Source organism: Gracilinanus agilis, chromosome 3 (assembly GCF_016433145.1).
Source record: "Gracilinanus agilis isolate LMUSP501 chromosome 3, AgileGrace, whole genome shotgun sequence".
NCBI lineage: Eukaryota > Metazoa > Chordata > Mammalia > Didelphimorphia > Didelphidae > Gracilinanus > Gracilinanus agilis.
This window is the reverse complement of record NC_058132.1, coordinates 350,839,905-350,862,489: the sequence shown is the minus strand read 5'-3', so window position 1 is coordinate 350,862,489 and position 22,585 is coordinate 350,839,905. Positions and strand designations below refer to the sequence as shown.

The 22,585-nt window shown below is 34.8% G+C and overlaps 1 protein-coding gene across 2 annotated transcripts in view; it reads right to left on the bottom strand.

Annotated features, from left to right (window-relative positions):
- Positions 1 to 7,729: 7,729 nt before the first annotated feature.
- Positions 7,730 to 22,585, bottom strand: part of LOC123242379 (limbic system associated membrane protein) — a 798,540-nt gene continuing 783,684 nt past the window's right edge. Inside the window, exons 8-9 of one of the 2 annotated variants that reach the window (XM_044670083.1) lie at positions 16,143 to 16,175; positions 7,730 to 7,892 (exon numbers count right to left, since the gene is read on the bottom strand). In XM_044670083.1, coding sequence (XP_044526018.1) covers positions 7,795 to 7,892; positions 16,143 to 16,175 — 131 coding nt within the window. In that variant the 3' untranslated portion in view covers positions 7,730 to 7,794. The remainder of the gene's footprint in view (positions 7,893 to 16,142; positions 16,176 to 22,585) is intronic. The other variant, XM_044670084.1, reaches the window with a different exon arrangement.

Below are 22,585 nucleotides of genomic sequence, written 5' to 3'. Positions count from 1 at the left end.
CCAGATGCCCATCTTCCCTTGGCACTTTCCATAAAACCTATTTAAAATCTATTTAACACCAAAGAACTTGACTTTTCACATTTCATTTTGGCCAGTCCTAGATCCCCCAAAGATCTCATAACATGATCTCATTGTCATTACTGTCAACTCTAGAACCTTCTCAATGATTTTTCTTGACACCCTAATCCTTTGCTTGGAGCCTTGAAATAAAGTCTTACTAAATACTTCTTAAAATAGTTTAGAAATGTGGGCCAAAAGGATCTTTCTTTTTTTTTTTGCCACTAGGTTGAATTTCAGGACTTGGATTCTTTAACATCTTGGAATAGACTGTATGAAGCTTGCGCCATAGGAAACCCTTTCATATCAAAGTATTGAACAAGAATATTCTAATATATAATAATGGCAAGATATCTACTCAATTTTTAAGATCAGACATTTCCTGAATTTTTTAAAAGGGAACTTGAATTTCTTCAGGATTTTCTAACTTAAAAGGAATACTGAATGGATAAGACTATTCTATTATTCAAGGGGAGAGAAGGGATAAGGAAAGGAGATTGGGCTCATTTCCTTTCATATTAGGTAAATAAAATAGTTTAACAGGTAGACTTGATTCATTTTTTTTTAATATATGGTAGCCAAAATGTTTTGGTGTCTTTAGTTAAGTACCCCAGGTGGGTGACATCCCCAGGATGTTACCAAATGATATGGCCAGATATGATCAGATGATCAAATCATAAAACTATGCAAGAAATCGTGTCAGAAGTTTTAGCTTTTGATACTGCTATTTTTTAGGAGTCAAGGGGGTGGGGAGTCTGTCATAAGAAATACTAATAAAATAAAGGTCCAAATACAGTGCTATGCACAGTGGGCATCCAATTTATAATAATCCACTGACAAATATTACAGCATTCAAAACTAATCTAACTTCCTCATTTTGCAAATAAGAAAACTACATCCCACAGAAGTGAAATCATTTGTCTAAAATCTCACTGACAATTACTGGTAGAACCAGGATGACTTTGGATCATCATGCAGATTTGATAGTTCTTTTTATATTGTAGTCTTAATAAGTCTAGACTATTTTTTAGTTCTTGTCTTTGATTACTTTTTGTGTACCAATTTTTCAGGTTATTGTCAATCTATTTCAGCAAAGAAATCAGGCACTTTATGTAATCCCAGGGTGACAAAGTCAATATGAAAGAGAATATCTAGAACTAGCATTTGAAAATGGACTTTGAGAACAGAATGGTGGAAAAACTTAAATCAACTTAAAGTTGCTAATTCCCCAGATTAAAGAGTAAGATCTTTTCCAAAATTCTATTTTCCTTTTTTTTACTTTTCTTCCTTGACAACCAGAAGATAGATATGATGTTAAAAATCAGTCTTTGTCTCCATGATTTCTTGGAAACTTGAAAGCACAGCAGTTTCTCCTTTTTTTTTTTTTTTTTTTTTTTTTTTTTTTTTTACCTCCTGGAATAATTTCTAGGGTTTGTTAAGTGAATGAATGGAAACAGAAACAACTATTTTTTCTCATTAAGCTGTAAGATTTTTCCAAGAGTCCATTTAACCAACAAGACTCAGATATTGAAGCAAAAAAAGTCAATAAGATGGACAACTGGGAAACAGATACAACAGAAACACAATAGGGACAACTGTAAGACTCTTCCTTGATACTTCTTCCTTTCCAAGGGAAGCCAGAAAGGTTTTGATAAAGGTTCTGATATCCTATGGTGTTATGGTGGAAATAGCTAAGAGTTTATGCAATTTCCAAACAGTGTTTAAGATCAGAGAATATTAGAGCTAGAAAAGAACTTAGAAATCATCTAGTTTAGCCTTCTCATTTTGCAGATGAAGAGACTGAGGCACAGAGAAGAAAAGTGATGTTACTGAGGTCATAAAAAGAGCTTGTGGCAAAGCTAGGGCCAGTGCTCTTCCCATGCACTATTCTGACCCCTGCACTTATAAATTAAGCATTATGATGGTTGTACTGTATCTAAGTGACCTCTTTCAAAAGATCAATGGGATGAAGCACTGTATGAATAAAGTAAAGCTTTCTCCTAGTGAGGTAATTTAATCTTTTGAGAGATTCCATTTCTCCTTTGTTTTTTCTCTGACCACTTCAAATGGTTTGGTCCTGCTTAGCACTGGTTTTCCTTACAGATTTACCTGGACCTGAGTGTGGCAGGAAAAAAAAAAGAAGTTTACATAGTTTACGTTATGTACATAAACGAGTGATTTACTTTGATTTATACATGATTGGGGTCTAATTTATTAATCAGCAAACCGTATGTAAATGTGGAAGAAGGAAATCAAGAGTTTAAAACAACTTTTCTACTACATACATAAACATTTCTGTTAATGTAAATGTTAACATTGGTTGACTTTCTAAGAAAGAATTTATGTATATTACTGGGAAAACAAATGTATCCTTTATCTTGAATGCCTAACATTTGCATGCCAATCTCTATATGAACTGGAGTTTACTCTACAACCCTACCAGTAACTTAGAAAGAAATATGAACTTCATTTTGTACACATTGACATTATAATACCATAATAGAGAATTTGCAACTGAGGAAATTATATCTTTATGTCCCTGATCTTTTGAAAATAGTTTGAAATTTCTAAGACAATAAGAGGCCATATTAAACTGAATTTGGGTTGCTATGGAAATACATATAAGGAAATTGATTTACATTATCCAAGCCTAAGACTCTATAATCCTATAATGTCAAAAGTGGGTATTTTAACACCTGATTATATCTAGATGCTTCTGAAATTGGTGGCCCACTGGGAATCAACATCAAATCCAAGCTGAAAAAGCCATGGGAGCTGAAAAGAGGAATTAGGTCATGGTTAGCTTTGGTGAAAGTGATCCAAATGCAAGAACTTTTAATAGACTGGCCTTTAGAAACAGATCTGGAGATGGAATCTATACCTCTGGAGTAATTAATTAACGAGCAAATGGGTGTAGCTTCAGAGCCAGAAGCAATTCTATATAATGAATCCAGTTTATTTATGCAAAGGAAAAGAGCCACTTTGGGGAAGAGACAGTGGTTCTAGTTTCTAGCTTCCAAGAAACCCACAAAAGAAGAAGGGAAAACAGAAATGGAGGTGGGGGGGAGGGCAGAACCTGACAAAATCTCTTTGAATATCCACAGTTGTTAGTCTTTGTAAAAAAAGTCCATGGTAAGAATAGAGATTACCTGGTAGAAGATAATGAGACCATGAATCCACAAGAAACTGATTTTGGTTGCAACTTAAATCTCACCTTATTTCTATGGAATTTTTAAAGCTTTTTATGGATATATACATGTCTCAGTTATAACAAGGAATAACCACAATGATCTATGGTTAAAAAAAAAGCGGGATGAGCAACAAGGAGGGAAGAAATGATCATGCTATCTGAAGTTATGAGACATTAGATTACTTTTATTCCTCAGGAAAAGACCTTAGGCAAAGGTTTTTACTGTTCTTTTCAACTATAGGTTAAAAGAATGTATTGTTGGAGAGTGAAGACTCAGTTTTACGGATGGTTGAGTTTCATTTTGTATACAAAGGGTGTTTCTCCTGACATTAAGTATATTAGCCAGTCAAATTAATTGATGAATTTCACTCCCTTCAGCATATTATTTCCATCCAGTTGGTTCTTTCCTATGCACTGTTTCATGCTTCATTTGCTAATGGATTTGATTTCTGAAGTGACAAACAGCCAAGTGATGAGCCAAATAGTAAGTGGCCCCTTGCTAAGATCCCTTTTTTCCTTGATTTCTATTTCCTCTACTTTTTTGACAAATCCTCAAATTCTCTTTTCCAGGCTCAATACTTCTTTTGACCCTCTGATCTGCTTCTTTCTAGGTCCAAGCAACAAAAGAGCAGGGAAAGATCTTGTTGAGGGAGGGGAAAGAAGAAGAGGAGAGATTGAAACTCTTTTAGTTTATACTTCATATGTGGATAAGAAAAATCAAATTCAGAAAGAATATCTATGAGAGCAAATCTTCCAGAAAACAGGAATTTATATCATGATCTCTATCAGGCACTGGGAATATGTCTGTGTTAATCTGTTTGGAGGCATGCTATCATAATCTCTTGCTAATGGCAATTCAGACTTAGCTCTAAGTGGACTACTGACTAGGACTATTTTCTTTGATAAGGATAGAGTGGGAGGGGAGGGGTATTCATTTCTGAGTGAACAGACTACATTTCAGTTTATTCCTTCCATTGGGGGTGTCAACCGTAGGATGATGCCTGATAAATGTATTGAGATGCCTGCCCTCAAATATTTTGAACACCTAGGCAATCAATTTTCTAATCTAATCTCTGCTCACTTTGTAGAAACAACAAAGCAAAAATCCCAATTTATCATCAGACTGATGCCAATCAGGAGCTGGGATTTTTAAATTCTGCCTAATGCCCATTTCTTTTTTTTTTTTTTTGTGAGTGAAAGTGTAAGGTCTTTAAAAGTATACTGACATAGGGTAGAAGGAAATGGGGTAGGGCATTTATAATGATGGCTATTTGGTACCCCATTTCCCATTCTGTGTTTTAGAGCTGAGACAATAAAATATGCAAGCCTCAGAAAGAGATTCATGAAAGAGCACCTACAATTTAAAAGGGTAGTAAGCTAGGAATTCCCTCAAATGAAAAAAAAAAAAGTTTGTTATATTATACTGTGATGTATTGCATTATATTATATTGAATTGTGAACTATAAGCATCATATTATCTCATCTCAGTTTGATTGACCTAGAATTCTCTAGGACTATCAGGAAGGACCTAGAGTAAAGCCAATCCACAATTCACCAGTCTAAATTTCCAAACATTCCTAATGATGGATGGCTAAAGTTGAGCACAGTGAATAACAATTCCCTGAAGGAAGTTAGCAGCCAAGTTTTTTGTTTGTTTTCCTCTGTAAAAAGAAGCAAGTTGCATGATCATTCCTCACCATTATGACTTTACAGCTCAATAAATTATGGGTGACAATTTCTTGAGAAATTCAATCCAGTTGCCCCTCTCTCAGGCTTTGTTGATTTCTAGTTTATTCTCAAGGAACTAATCCATTATTTTCTCACTCTCTTGATTTTAAAGTAGTCAAAAGTTTTGAACCTTATAAACACTAGTATTTGAGACATTAAGGGAAAGCCATTTAGTTAGTTGTCTCCCTTTCTCTGACCAAATTCCTATCTCCAAAAGAAATACTCAGAAAGGGCAAGAAATGAAGGATTCATCATAGTGACGATTGTTTGCCTACTGCAAAACAATCTGCTGTAATTCAGACTTCTTTTTATGGACACAGAAGAAAAAGCTTTTTAAAAGTTTCTATCTATTAAATCTCTCAAGGAGAAATTTCCAGGATGGCTTTTCTCTACAGGGTGCTATGGATTACATTGTGAAACCTTCCTCAATCAGAAAGGACGAAAAGTTTCTTTAACAAAAGTTTTCCCCTTCTAATTGCTAGTGGAGATAATACATTTCATCCTACTCTGATCCAGTCAAAATTGATTAAAGAACACCTTTCTGTTCTCCTGAGCTATTTAGGAGCTCAATCTATCCCAAGCTTCTCCAATACATTTAACTGACTCTCTTCCTATACTTATTATTATCAAAGAAATATTCTTTTCCTTGACTCTTTCCTAATCCTTACAACAACATTAGTGGTTGTCATATCTGCCTATGGGCATAATTCAGATGATTCAAATTCTTTTTCGTAGGAGGAAAATTATTCAAATTTCTATATGTCTTCTATGCCAATGGTACATTTCCTAACTTGTCTTCCTTCAACAGCCTTCCAGGGGAAACATGAGGCCAAATCTTTAGACTTCTGAGGCAGATCATGCTTCATAGCATCCATCACAGAAGACACAAGCTGGCAAGCAAGATTGCTAGTAACTCAATGCCACAAGGCCTGGTGAAAAATTAATCTTCAGGCCACTATAAATTGATGGAGTTGCCAAAAGCACCAAAAGAAGCGAAGAGGAATTAGACATTTGGATTATGTGTATTGTTAAATTAAACCAGTCACCAGATAAAGACTTAGCGGAGGCAATGGAAGGAAATTATTTTTTGACCTTCCTTCTGTCCTATGCTTCATAGAGGGGCTCCAACCTATATGTTTGGAATACGGGTATGGGGCTTCATTATTTACAAGTTCCTCGATTCCTTTGCAGATGCCAATGATTCCTGCTCTACTCGATCACACTTTATATGATCCAAATTATGAAACAATCATTATCCATATGTTTAATCCAAGGGAATTGGTCAGGAGTGGCTGGGTGGGGGATCTGTAATGTTATTTGACCAATAGGGAGGGACAAAAGGAGGGAAGTTTAGGTGATCATAGGGCTTATAATTCTACAGTTATCAATTAGCACTTGGTGACTTCCCTGCTTCTCCATATTTACTGTACACACCAGACCCACTACAGAGGGAGGACAGGGCACATCCAGCAAAATGTCACTGAATGTGTGAGTTTTCTCAGACCTATGAAGCAAGAGCTAACTCAGAACTCTTCCCCTCCTAGGCAGCTCAGCCTATGTTACTGATGAACTCTTCCCTGTCCCTCATCCCATCAGTAGCAGGCACTTTCCGGAACAGTGATACTCTGGGTTCTGATGATGGGTATAAAAGGAAGCTTAGAGCCCTGCCCCTGGAGGGAACCCAGCTTCTCTTCCAGTTTGAATACACACTGATGTCATGTGACAGCCACTAATCTAATTAATGCCTTTTGGTTAGATTGGGATGGGGGTGGAGGAGTGGAGTGGAGAAAGGTGTTGCAAGGTGGGCTCTTCCATGCTATCTTAACAAGAGAAATTCAAGGCAAACTCCAGTCAGGCTGCCACTGGAGCTTCAGACACAAGGATCTACCACCTTCCCCACCATCTTTCTGAGCAACATGTCAAAACCGCATTTCACAATTACAATGCAGGACAATTATCCACAGCACGATGAGTCTATGTACATATGGACCATTCCCTTGGCATGCTTTAGAGAGAGAGACACGCGCGCACACACATATACATCCACATGAGAGAGAGACCTGAACACGCTCACACACAAAAGTGAAGAAAATGAAAATCAAAAGGTCAATTTCCTAGCATCAGCGGCATGACTTGAGCTCAAGGTGGTGGCAGCAGGGAAGGAGGAGAAAAAAGAAGGGGGTGGCACCAAGGATTATAGAATAAGGGAGAAGGAGGATGGATGGTTTAGGAAAGGGGAATAAAGTTAGAGAGAGGGTGGGGCATGCCAATGAGAGGCTATTCACAAGACACCAGTATGGATTATTTTGATAGTCTGAATTGGCTGAGTCAGTTCAAAATGACCAACTGGGAGAAAGAAAAAAAAAAAAAAGGATTATATAAACATTGAAGGTAAGACTTGACTTTTCACAGATGAAAAGGGATGGAGAAAGGAAGAAAAAAGGGAGAAAACAATTATCTAGTATTCCTTTTCTTTTTCTTTCCTTTTCTTTCTTTCCTCTCTTTCTTTTCTAAAGAACACCTGAATGTCTTTAGCATGACGAAGCAACCAGTTCACAAATACACACACCTTCGCGAACACACATACACACGCACAGTGGCATTTTTCCAAGTTGTTTTCTAATTTTTACTTAATGAATTTGATTTTTGAAAATGTTGTAGATACTTTGTTGTCATATTTTCCCCTTCACTTCTGAACACACAAAGTTGTAAAAAGAAATGGTCCTCCCCCCTTGCTCTCTCTCTCTTTCTCTCTCTCTCTCTGTCTCCTGTATGACGCATTTTGTGTGTTGTTTTTTTGTTTGTAAATTTTTATTCTATTAACATTTGCTGAGTAGGCAGAACAGGGATGCTGCCAGCAACCACAGTGGTACGGCCAGGCTGATTGATCCATTTATTCCTCTCACTGACCCAGGTCCTGCAGGGCAAGGAAAAAAAAAAAAGAAAAAGAAAGAAATTATTATAACCAGTATGGTTTTCGTTTTATTAAACCTTTTAAATTATAAACATTTTAGCATTAAAGCCAGAAGTTGTATTAGGCAATGCCCTAATACCAAGTGTCCTTATGTCACTGGGGCATCTAAAAGAAACCTAAAGGCAAGGAATAGCTGTGATGCCCCCTTAACAGTCTTGATGTCAAAGCACTCACCAATAATCCACTGCGATTCATGCTGTGACTTCTGAATCCTTCTAACCCTAAATAATGCCCTAACTCAGTGGTCACCTTCAAGTTCCACATGACACAGTATCATCCCTCCTATCTAAACATCCTGCTTTGCTACATGACTTTAGATGCCAGTCCTCATTATAATTCTGTACAATGATGAGTGTCCGCCAGCAGCCAGACAGGGGTTCCTCTGGGGCCAATTCATCACAGCATTTCAATCAATAAAACATGGAACCAATCAGTGAATCCCTTGTGTCCCAAGGGAGGAACAGTAATTACTTATTTGTTAATGAGGAGGGAGATTATTTCAAAGGGACATTTATGTTCAAATGGTTGCATACCAGAAGAGTAAAAAGGAAGGTAAAGAAACACAGAATGTTAGAGCTGGAAGAAGACTTAGAGCTCAATCTAGCCCAAATGTTTCACTTTCCAGATGAAGAAAATGAGATTCAATGAGTAAAGCAGCTTGAATATTGCCACATAGTTAGTTGTAAGAGTTTATCTAAGAACCTAGATCTTAATTCCCTTATCAGTTCTCTTCCATTATGCTACTTCTGCCTATATCTCTCTGTTTCTCTATCTCTCCTGGCTTTTTCTGTATCTCTGCCTATTTGTCTGTCTCCTCCCCATCCTCTCCTGCTCTCAATCATCTATCTGTCTCTTTGAAGAAGTATAGAGAAGGTAATTATGTCGAAGGACTCAGCAATGGACATAATATTGTCCTGGTAATCAAGAAGGTAGAAGGATGCTGATTATTACATACTGACTTAGACTTTTATGCTATTCTATACATTATATTTCTATACATTCCATACATTATACATTGATTAGTTTAACTTGAATTACTGACAACATTTTAAGATGCTTGGGTATGTGTATATGGGTATGTTTGTATTTTGGAAAGGATGGCTAGGGCATGAAACACAATTTCTGGAAAGGGAGAGAATGACTGGAAAAAAACTAGTCTTATTAGGTGTAAACTGAAATATCCTTCTCTAGGATTCTTTCCAGTATTCCCTAAGATTGACTTAACATCTAGCTCAAATTGTCTACCATTCAGGTTTGGATTTTTTTTTTGGAACTGAGGTTATCTGTATACTTAAGAAATGGGTCCTCAAATGAGAAAGTGACATCACTGGGCATATGAGTACCTGAAATGATGAGAGACTTTAGAGAGTATATAAATCAACTGCTATTTCTGAAGTTCTGAGTGCTTGTTTACATTATGTAAAGGAACTCACTATGTGGATAGAAGCAAATGAGTGTGTACACACACTAGAGAGGTCAGCAAATGTAAGTGTTCTAAAAATGAAAAGGGATTTAAAATAATGCTAAAGAATAAGGGAGTGAAAAAACACAGGCGTCCCTTCTTCAAGCTAGATCTATGATCATCCTTTAGAGAAGGATTAACAATTGCATTATATTTGTTTTTGGAGTAAACTCTTGTGCTAAAGTACCAAACATTCATGCTAAAATATTGGTTTTTAAGCCAACATTTGATTGCAAAGAAGTTTTCAGGAAAACATGTATTTCAAAAAAAGAAGTATATCAGTTTACTAAAGCACATGGTTATGGAAATTTCAGATGGACTATTCAACTATACAGCCAACACTTTTATCCTGGATAGGTTATGCCAACTGTAAATTTTCCAGGGTAAAACTTCCTTTCACCCTTATAGATTTTATTTAACCTTTGCTTGAATGCTAGACTATGGAATTTTATAAATAGAGCCTGGGGTTTTCGTGTGGCACTGTATGCAACTAAACTGGTGACCTTCTGTCTGTAAATCTAGTTCTTTTTCTATTGTAATATACTGAATCTAAAGCTTCCAAGACATTATTAAAATTTTGTCCATCTATCTATCTCTATATCTTTCTGTATGTAGATATAAAATTATAATATAATTAAATAATAGTTAATATTACATATATATAAAGGCCCTCACAGATTATACAGGAGGTTCTGATTTGACTTCACTATCTGGCTTTGATATAAAATAATGGAGCTCCTGGAGATTAGAAGGGATATGGTAGGGTGGGATATAAAGATAAAAAAAAAAAAACAAAGGTGATAGTAATAACTATTCTCCAAGCTTCCAACTCCTCTAAGAAACTCAAGGTCTTTCCCTATGGCATATATGCAATATAGTTACACATTGCTTATAGACTTACATATCATTTGTGAAGGAAAATTTGCCTTTACAAAAATAATTAAGTCCTTTGACCAAATAATTCCATTATTGAAAATAAACCCTGAGCATTCTCATAAAGAAAAAAAAGATGCATGTTTAAAAATACAAATAACAGTGTTATTCATAATTTCAAATTCTAATATAATTCCTTGAAAGCATATGCTATTTATCATTTTGTTTTTTGTAACCTCAGAACTCAGTATACCTTGCTCATAATATGCATTTAAAAATATTCTGTTGAAAGAAGGAATGAAAAGAACCAGAAACAACCTAAATGTTCAATAGTAGCTAAACAAATTAGGATATATCAGTATAATTAAACACTATAGCATTACAAATGATAAGTATGGAAAATCTGAAGAGATCAAAAGAATTCTATGAAATACTATGAAGCAAAGAAAGAAGAATCAGAAAAACAGTGTACACACTGACTGTGGCCATGAAAAAAGTCAAAATGTATGCACAAATATAAAGCTGAATGCCTAGAGAACAGGAAGGAATCTAAAAGGAGTTATGAATGTTTTACTGGTTTAGTTGTTTAACTCTAGGTCTACAGGATACTAATAATTTTTTAAAAAATTAAATTAAATTTTATTATTAATGATGTTAGATGAGTGGCTGTCCTGTATTTGGGAGATGATAACTAGGATTTTAGAATCTTTTTGGGGAGGAGACTGTATGGGCAGACATGCTTTCTTTTGTGCGGAAACATCATATACAGAATATACCATCAAACAGCAAAGGAAACTCAGATGTCCAGATCATGAGTTATTTTTACTATTTCCCAATGCCTTTAATTTAGATTTTATTTTAATTGTAGGTCTTCAGGAAACAGTAGAAAGGCCTTTAAGTTAAATGATTAATTTCTTTGCCCCAGTAAACATTTGGCAGAATGTAGAAAATATGTAGAGAAAGTTTATCTCTGCATTGGTTTGGCCCTTTATTAAGGTGAGAGAGTGTCTACACTTCAACCATACAATGGTGGATAAGGTGCTTCAGAAAGATTAAGTAGAAGGACAAATGGAGAAGATGAAAATCTGAAACACTTGTGAAATGTCCAGGACTATCAGAGAAGTGATGTAGCCTAATGGAAAGTAGACTAGACCAGAAGCCAGGACACTTAAATTCTGTTTCCAACTCTGACACTTAATGACTATCAATGTGATTATGAAGAAGTCCTTTTGATTCTCAGGGACTCATTTCTCACATCCATGAAATGGGGATAGTAATAGTTATACTGTATACCAAATAGGACTATTAATAGGCAAAAACTTAGCAAACCCTAAAGTGCATTATAAAATTTAAACNAGGAAGGAAGGAAGGAAAGGAAGGAAGGAAGGAAGGAAGGAAGAAAGAAAGAAAGAAAGAAAGAGGAAAAAAGAAAGAAAAAAGAAAGGAAGGAAGGAAGGAAAGAAGGAAGGATGAGGATTCGATTTTTGTCTTGCTTGACTCCTTGGGACAGAACTAGAAAAAGTGAATATAAGTCAAAACAAGATAAATATAACCTTGGTATAATGAAAAATTTTCCATTTAATTCCAGCTATGCAAAAATGCTTTGGGTTGCATTTCCTTCTCAAGTGAGTGATACTTCGTCAATAAGCTTTGAACAAAAACTTAATGAGATTTCAAAAGCATCCTTTATAGATATGGAGTAGACTTAAATGACTTAATGTTAAGTCATTTAACATTACAGGACATATTCGCCTATAAAGTAATGTGGTAGGTTGATAAGAAGGTCAATTGCAGGCTCCCAAATTCTTGGACCCCTTCATTCTAGGTTAAAGGGTTTGTCCTAAGTTATGTTTTTAGTTTTGATTGAAACTAGGACCTAGCCTTCTAGTTTTTAGTCTAGTACTTTTGCTACTAATCCATGGGAAGTAAGTATTGAATAGATATCTATGAAAACAAGAGTAGGCATCAAAGATACTAAGGTACACATGACCTGGGCCAGAACTTTGAAACTCTGATATTTGAAAAGAAAAGGTAGATGACTAAAGCAGTACATAGAACAGCTAATCAACCTCATCAAGTCAATTTTATGAATCATTGGTCTTGATGTGTTTAAAATGTATTTGAAATGGAATTTAATTTTTTATGAGGAATTAAAAAAGACATAAACAAAAGTTGAAAGAAAGGTGAGGCAACTAAATATGACACAGTAAAAATAGTTATGAAAAATGCTCAGAATTACTTGAGACTGATGATGAGAGCTAAAAAAAAAACAAAAAAAGCTTTTCTAAAATCTATGTTTGAAGCAAAAGGAATATCAAAGAAGGTATAGGACCACTGGTTCAAGATAGGCAAGACAATAGCATTGGATGACAGGGAAGGTAGAGTTACTCAGCTGTCTTCCAAAGAATTGTCTTTGTTTCAAAAGGGAGAAAAAGGAAATGGTCAATGGAGAATTTAAACCCAAGATTAAATGATAATATGGTATTGTTCAATATTTTTATCAGTAGCTTGAATAATATATTAATAGATCTTGTACTTATTAAATTTCAAAATGACCCAAAGCTAGGAGAGAAACCCAACAGGTTAGATAAAAATTATCTCTGTCAAAAAACATGTTGGCTTCGTTTGATGGGCAGAAACTACTATGATAACCACACTATAGGTTTGGCCACCAGGTGTGTCACTTACTTCCACTTAAGGGAAAGGGAAGTAATGAACCCACAGGAGATTTCATGTCCTTTAGCATACTTTATAGGGAGGCATATGATGACAATATTTGCTGAGATTAGAGGTAAGATCCTACACTTAGGTCCAAATCAATTAATAGTATAAATATTGGACAGAAGAGAGAAGTGCTCATATGGTTAATAGAAAATAATTAGAGGCTTTGTAGAATGGAAGCTCAAAATTAATTCAAATTTGACATGACAGAAAAAAAAGGGAGCATTGTTATTTTTGGACCCTACATTTTAGGAAGGACATTGACAAACCAAAATGTGTCCAGTTAAATGCCAAGATGATAAGTAGGCAAACCAGCATGTTACATGAAAATGAGGAAATGTTAACTTAGACAAAAGAAGACATGGATGATATGATGGTTTTTTTTTCAAATTTCTGAAAAATCTGTTGGCTTTTATAGAAGAAAGTATCATATCATATCATATTTTATTATATAAAATATAACTTTTATTTTTACCTCCTCTGAAAGAACTAGGAAAAACAGAAAGAAGTCATTGAAAGGCTGACTTCAGATTGATATAAGGGGAAAAAAATTCAAATAATTTGAACTGTCAAATATAGAATGGGCTATTTGGTAAAAATAGTGAGCTCCCTATTACTAAAGATTTACAATTAGGGGTTGGGTGAGAATTTGTTGGGTATAGCATAGAAGAATGGATTTTTGTTCAGATGTGAGATGCCTCTAATACTGCAAGATAACCGTAGGTTCTTGAATGATATGTCAGAATAGCACAGCTTCTGATGGGGCTCTATAAACCTAAAATATCTTCCAGCATGGGCCCCATGGTGCATTTTATGTTTGTGATTTAAAGTCAAGACTAAGTTAAAAATGTTCTTTACCAAATAGGCCATGAGGTCAATGATATTTTTGGCCTTAGACACTAAGTCTTTCAAAAAATATCTATTAAGGGGGCAGCTGGGTAGCTCAGTGGATTGAGAGCCAGGCCTAGAGACGGGAGGTCCTAGGTTCAAATCTGGCCTCAGACACTTCTCAGCTGTGTGACCCTGGGCAAGTCACTTGACCCCCATTGCCTACCCTTGCCACTCTTCTGCCTTGGAGCCAATACACAGTATTGACTTCAAGACGTAAAGTAAGGGTTTAAAAAAAAAATCTATTAAGCTCATTCAAGGTTGTAAACTATGTCAGTGGAGACATTACCTACTCTAACAACATTACAGATCCTTAAAGTATTGAAATAGGAACTGGACTAGATGACTTCTCTGGTTCCTGCCAAATTAGGGATTCTATTATTTGATATGTAAGGGTCTGCATCATGTTGAGAAATGGTATAATTTTATGAAATATAAACAAATGAGTCAGTTGATCTTTTTTATTTGATGGGTTTTGTTTTAATCATAATGTTGCTTATGAAAGGGAGCAAGTGGCTAATGGAAAAATAGAACAAACATCTTGGCAATGAAGGAATATTGGAATAGTATCTACATTGATGAAACTCTAATAGATCTCTTTAAGGGATCTTCTAAGATACATTTTAAAGTACTAATGTGCATAGATCCTTTCATTCTACAATATAGAATAGGACTAACATTAGGCAAGGATGTGTTTTTGTAGGGTAAAGTTTTACCTTTAAATTTAAATTTAAAAATTTTAGGGAATAATATCCATAGGGGCAAAACAAGGGAATTTGAAAATATTATCTTTTATAAATGCACATTTTTAATACCAAAGAAATTCTGCTTCTTGTGTTTATGAGTATTTTTTTTCTGCTTTGCAATTCTCCTTGTGTATAAGTAATTCTGATTTTACTTTATTGCTCTTACTACATCTCTAAATGGAAATTAACTATGTTAGCAATAATACAAAAATGAGGGGAAATGAAAGAAAACAAGATCTAGTGTTAGTTTGCTGAATCCTGAATCCACTGACATCCTTTTGAAGATCTCTGTTAAAAATAGAAGGAAAAGTCAAGATATAGTAGGCAGTCGGAGAGGCAGAGAGGAAAGTCTCTGGATGCTCCCATATTTAGGTGATAGTGTCTCACTCCTTTCTAAATTTCTGAACATAATCGCTCTAACTCTAAGGGTGTTCCTTGGCAATTCCTTTTCTCTTGAATTTCCTCAATGATCACAGATTCATGCTGAAGTGTAGTTTGATTCCTCTAATTAGATCATTTAACCCAAGACACTGGCAAAGCCAGCTTCCTAAAGACTTAATCCCTTTAAGGGGCGGCCAAGTAAATGAAAATTAAAGGAAACACAACCCTGCACAATAAACCAGGTAACAACTGCTGAGTAATAAAACCTCCCCAGCTCCCTAAATGTTTTATTTTTTTGTTTTGTTTTGTTATTTTCTTGCCGATGATTCTTATGCTTTGCATTCCACTCTGAATAATAACCCTATCACATTGGCAGTATTCCTGAAATCCATAGTAAATGTGATACGCTTGGCTTTGGTGCCACCTGCTGCCTGTCCTCTACCAGTGCAACCTTCTTTAAGGCCACTTCAGTATTGTTGGGGATTAGATGGTAGAACAGCATAGAATGGGCCCATTTCAGATTCCTTGGACTATTGATGGAGACTCTTGGGAACAAGCAGAATTTCCCCATGAGGGTCTTAGCTTAGGGGCTCTGAGTGGCTCACATAATTCATTTAAAGAGATCTTTCTTTATTCTCTTCAACAATATATATTTCTTTGAATAATATAAAAATATCCTGAAAACGGGACCCCGTTTCTCATGGGGATGATATATTTGGAACTTTGAGAGTCTCCGATCATGTGGTTTTAAAAGAATCTGACATGAACCAAAATATGTTGGGAAGGAAGGGATGAGGGAAGAGAGCTAAGTGGATTTTTCAGAGCTGCAGATTTCTAAAAATCAGGGAACAAAACAGAAGACAGGTAGAGATGATTTGTGGTCTGTATCAATGAAGGGAATATTCAATAAAGATTTATTTGAGCATTTTAACAAAGCTCATTGATTGAAATAGAATTCTCATGAAGAAGAGATATGTACAACATTAGAAAAACAGGAGCAAATTTGTCACTGGAATACTAATATTAGGAATGGGGACATTAAAAAAACAAACACTCAGCATTCTGAGGGCACACTCATTATAGAATCATAAAGTTAACACAAAAACAAAGAAGACATCATACCTTTTTGCTTGAAGTGCACGGTGGTGCCAATTTCTAAAAAAAGAAATATTTAATACAACAAGAAACAAAACAAAAAACAAAATCTTTTTCAATCTGTATTAGTTAGGGAACAAGTTTGGTACTCTCTATTGCAAAGAGAGAGAAAAAGTAGAAAGCTAGTTCAGATAGGAAGAGATGATATAGTTTGGAAGTCTCTAGTGATGCAAAGAAAAAGATAGGCAATGAGATTCTGATTTGTTGGAACAAATGCCATTAAATTGAAGAATCCCCCTTGAAATACACATGAAATATAAAACTCATACTCAAGGATTGCACAGGACATGAACAATTTAACAAGCATCTTTGATTTCTATTTGTTCAAAAATAAAACATGAAATGTAAGAAATTTTACATAATTAAAAAAAATTTGCATGTGACCATAAAATATTCCAGCAGGACCATTGAACCTATCCTTATTGCCTAAAAAATTGAAATCTATAACTTCAGATAAAAAAGCGATATGGAAAATGCAACTAGAAGGAGGGTAGATAGATTGGTCTGAAGCAAAAACTCTAAGGATCATTAAAAATTAATATCCCTTTTTGAGAATGGCAAAGGATGGGAATCTGAAAGGGTGCCCATAAGTCAGAGAATGGATGAACACGTTGTGGTATTTAAATGTGACTGAATTGTATAATATTGTGCTGAACTATTATCAGTAAAATAACCAACCGTGATTCTAGAGAAGTAATGAGAAAGCATGCTAACTAACCCCTGGCAGAGAGATGAAGGTCTTACAATGCCAAAGAAGACAAAACATTCCTGGACATTGTCAATATGGAAATTTATTTTGATTAACTATACATGTTTGTAATGGGTTTTACTTTTCGTGTATTTTTTTATTGTGGAGAATGAGTTGAAGTGGGAGGAAGTGAGAAGGTGAGATTTTGTTAATTAAAACAAATTTTTTTTAAAGGAAAAGAAAATGTAAGTTAAAAACTCAGTTATATTTGCATATAGATCTGTTTCATAGGCCAAAGTTTCAGAGTTCTAACTTAAATCGGAGTTGCTATAGCTGATATGCATTGAACTAAATTCCTGCAAAGTTCATCCCACCGCAGAGAGATTTTGAGTGTGATTTTTCAGGTATTAGATGAGTTCTGAAGCTATAAGAAAGGGTTTTTCTTCAGGGTTGAGCTAATTCTCACCAAGGTCTTGGGATCCAATTACCCATGAAAAAAGACCATGGAAGACTCAAAAATACTAGAGTTGACAAGAAGTTAGAAACAAAGGGGAAATAAAAATGTGCCAACCATGCGTCCTCACCTGTCCATGGGGTAAAATCCATCTCATGTGATCAGAGATTAAGAAGGCACTACAAATACTTTTATTCTCTGTTGTGTTATAGAAGGTAATGGGTCTCCAGAAATGGTGATTGCTTTTCCTAGGGCACCATGTTGTTCTTTCCCCACCCCTTCTTCTCAGTCATACATGCACACTATTTTTCAACATATAATTTATAAGAGGTCACCATTAGAGATTAATTGGTAAACAACCTACCATTCCTATGCCCCATCTTTGATTAGCAGTGCTTCAACCATCTTACCTTTATTGACTGACTTAAGTTCAACTGCAGCAAAATTAATATGAGCAGGAAGTCAGAGGAAATTATTCTGGGATATTTACTTATCATTGGATGTAAAGATAATTTCCTTAAACTGAGGAACCATGCATGATTCATGTATGTAAATTATATGTACATAGGAAGGAAGGCATGTTCTAAAACTTCTACTGAATGAAATTACTGTGGATTTCAGGTCATCACAAGGTTTTTGCAGAATGCCCAGCCCAAAGATAGTTTGAACAGAGTCTAAGTTATTTATAAATGAAATATAGAGGAAGCTAGGAGCATAATGGAGGAATTGTTGTACCTATAGTCAGGAAGATGTGCATTCAAATCCACCCTTAGACATTTACTAGATGTGTAACCCTTAGGCAAGTCATAAACTCTGCCTGCTTCAGTTTTTGTTTTTTGTTTTTTGTTTTTTTTTGGCATGGGATAAAAATTAAAATGAGTTGGTTTTTTTTGCAAAGTATGCAGCATGGTGCCTAGGCTTCATAAATGTTTATTTCCTTCCCTTATAGTCATGCTGGACTCTTGTGGAATGCTATTCCCCTATCTACCACAAGGATCAGACTTACTGTTTTTCATTTTTTAATACAAGGAATCCTCTACTGACCCCTTACTTTTATGAACCTCTCTGAAATGATGACAGTCTCCAAATCTATATATTCATGGTCTGCAAACTACCAAATTGTTCAGCCTTTAAGAATAGAACCAATGGTAGAGTCTAGATCTGTCCTTCAAGGGATGGTTCTAACTTGTCGACAAGTCAGTATCTTTTTGGTTAGTTATCAAGAGATGAAAATTTTGGTTATAACAACTCATGAAAAAAATTAAGCCACGAAAAGGGTTGTGATCTATGTCAATTGGACCAGCCAATAAAATCATGAATATTTAAAAATATGAATAATATAGTGGTTAAGCTCTCCATGTCAGCCAGTTCCCAGTACTATTCTTCTTCTTCACTCTCCACACATACTAAGGTCCATCTCAGGAGTCCAGTCAATTTATATGTCAACCAGCAGCTTACACTTATTCTGTTTTTTTTAAAATATCAATTGATTATCTTAACATAATGAACAAATAAATTTAAAAAAATAAAATAAATATAGTTCAGGACTCAGCCAACTGAACTGGTTTATGTTAAAAACCCATGTGGGGAAAATGACTTATTTTAAAACTTTCAGATGAAATTTTTTTCAAATTGGGGGTGAGAGTGGGGTAGAACTTAAAAACAGCTTTCTTTACTTTAAGTTTATTTTTTAATTTCAATTTTAAAATATATTGCTCCATTGGTTTAACTGTTGTTGAATTTAACAAGAATACTTTAAAAATTAACTTTATTATCTCAAGCCAGGAAAAAAAAAGCTTTTCTCTGACTTGTCTGGGTCCCGTCTGCCAAATGCAAATTAGACAGTTTCTGCACACAGGTCTTAACATAAATACAACTTGGCTGAGTTCTAAGCCACATTTTGGGAACCACTAAGATAGATAAAATAATTGGAGGGATTGGTTTAGACTGCATGACTACTCTTGTGCTGTGGCAGGGATTAGACTATATTACCTGGAAGTCTATTGCATTGCATAGCTGTTTCTTTCAAGGAATCTAAGATTCTTTGTTAATAATGAAGTAATATTCATGAGTGGATTTTGATAAATGTGTATGAGTAGGCATCAACAGTATCAGAACTTTTCATTCTGACTCTCTATAAACGAGGAAACTGAGAAACAGAAAAGTTAAATGACTTACCCAGGATCACACAGCTAGTAAGTGTCTGAGGAAGGATTCTAACTCATCTGCCTGATTTCAAGTTTATTACTCTACTCATGAGTCTGTCTTATTTTATAAAAGAGGAGGCAAAAGCCTGAGGACTCATTACATGATCTTCTCAATATCACTCATCTAGTTTGTGACCAGCCAAAACTAAATACGGAGTCTTATGATTCTAGGTCCTGTCTTTCCATTTCACGATGTTGTCCTAAAATGCATAAGGTATTCATTTTAGCTTTGTTTGTATTTAGTGGAGTTAATATAACCACAGAAGATGATCTGCCATTATTTCTTTGAGGCATCCTATTCAAGAGAGAAGTTACAAGTCAGAATTTGAGTTTCAAAACACAGAAAAGAAGAAACAAATACCACAACAAAGTCATTTCAGCTCTTTGGGCCTCAGCTATCATTAAAAAGAAAAGTATGAAAGGAAAAAACAAATAATAAAATAAAATTCATTTTTGAGTCAGTCTTTTGAAATTTTTATTTGAAAGGGATTTCAAATACATTCTTTCTTAGATTATTTCCATCTTTAAATCTTATGAGTCTATGATCAGTAGTTTAGTGAGCTAAGCAATTGCATTAAGGAAGTCTGATTTCCTATAAATTGTATGGGTTATATGACCCCTTATTCTAGCCATTTCCTTTTGTGACACAGTCTCTGTCAATCTGGCAATATCTTGGGCTCCTAAAACTAGAATTAGAAAATTAGAAAACTAAATCAATTAATTTTCTGGGAATAACAAGAATTATTGTTTCATACCACTGTTATTTTTCAATCTTGCTAGTTAATATGGATCAAATTTCCCTGGTAAGAATTTTTTTTTTCTTTTTCTTCAGACTTGAGCTATGATTTTTATTGTTGTGGGGACTGTTGACAAGGAGCTTTCTTTGATAATTCAAACTAGATCTTCTCTGTCATTTCTGATCTGAGTTGCACAGGACATAAAAAGATAAGTGACTTGTTCAAGGCCACATAGTCTATCTATGTCAAGGAAAATATTTGTACTCATACTACCTTTCTGTATGACAGAATAAGAGATCAGCATTGTTGTTGAATATAATTATAAGATGGGCATTGTTGAGATTTTATTCCCTTACACGCTTCATATTTTAAAATGAAATCTTAAATCATATGAACAGAGGAGGTAAAGTAGAGGAAGTTATATGAAGGGAAAACATAAATACATGTACAGATACACATGTGCACACACACACACACACACACACACACACACACACCAGTCTTCACTTGATGATTGGTATGTGAAAAGGAAAAGGAGTCCAACCTAATGAAGTGTATCTTAGTCAATGATTATATCATGGACTTGGGGTTGGAAGGACCATGAAAGACCTTCTAGTTCAACTAATTTATTTTTAGAGGAGAAAACTAAAATCCATCAAGGTGAAGCAGAGTGCCCCAGGGCCCAATGGTCAATAGCAAAGGCAGGATTAAAACCCAAGGCCCTTGACTCAAAAGCCAACATGCTTTCCCCTGTACCACTACCTTACCTCTATGCAGGATTCTAGATGTAATATTCTTTTGGCTCTTTAAAGTAGTGATTGCTTACTAATAAGTTCCAAGAGACTTTTAACAACCAACTACAGCCAGAGGGTATATGGGTGAATTATTTTCCTGGGAAGACTACTTTTAATTAAATTATTGGGGGGGGTTAGGGGGAAATCATATAGGAAGAATAGGAATAGGCAAAGCAAAATATATAAAAGAAAACATGAATCCATTAGAGCAACTAACTGACATAGTAGAGGTGATTCTATTACAGAAAGAAAACTATTGGTAAGGGTAATAAGTAATACCTTATATCATATACAATAATTATACAATATTTAATTAATAACTAATAGTATACAATATGATTTATAATATAACTATATGATTTAATGTTTATATGAACATACAAAATAACATAATATAATAATATGATATTATATAATAATTATATGTACTTATCTCTTATTAATACTAAGTAATATCTGTCAGGAGAAAATATCCTAGGATTCATTTGTTATGAGGGCAGACATCACTAATGTACCACCAAATATAATAAGTCATAGTTTTCTTCTAAAGTAGTTAATCCCCTTCTTAAAAATGGAATTGAAAGCAGGGCCACAAAAATCACAGGATCTTATAACCTGTGAAGAACTCTCAGAGGCCAACTAGTCTAACATTTACCTGAATAAGAATCTCCTCCACAATGTGCCCATTATATATTTACCTGAATAAAGTAAGTAAAAAATCCCTACACTTTCTTCCAAATATACAAATATTAAAAATGAGAAAATGATAGATTTTTAAAAATTGATTTTCTACATAAATTTTAATCTCTACCTCATGTTGTCAAAGAAGACACATGCTTTGAGCCCTTTAAGAACAAATTAGGTGATCCTAATGCTGAATTTCCTGGAGTAGATTGTGGTGCTATTTTGATTCTTAATTTATTTTGAGAAATGCTTAAAATCAGATCATTTGGGACTTCAATTTTCCCCTGGAAAAGATGAAATGTTTATTTCATATGACTGATCCTATCATCACAGTATCCTCCCTTTCTCTGCTGAACAGAATATTTTCACTTGGACAAAATAAATGTTAATTTAATCCTTGGGCCCTCTTTTTATTCTCTGCCTAAAGTTTGTCCAAGATTGGTTCTGTGCTGTCATCTTGTGGTAAAACTGAGAAATATCTCCACTTGGCCACATGTAAATTAATTACATTCCTCCACAAGATGGCGATGGAGGCAAAGACAGGTGTATTAACTGTCAGAAGCAGGGAAAACAATACAAAACAAAATAAAACAAAACTTCCATGGGTCCAGTAGAAAGTTTTGTTTTTAGATAGGAAAAGGAAGTCTTTTAACTCAACAATGGAAGAAAACCTCTACTTTCTTCCAGGACAAGGCATAATAGTCTTTGTGGAGTTAAGGTGAACTTTGGAGACTTTACAGAAATTTTTTTTTCTGAGAAATTCTAGTGAAAGTCCACAGAACAGATTTGCTGAACACCAATTTCTTTGATCAGGAAAATTACAAAAATGAAACAAAACAAAACAAA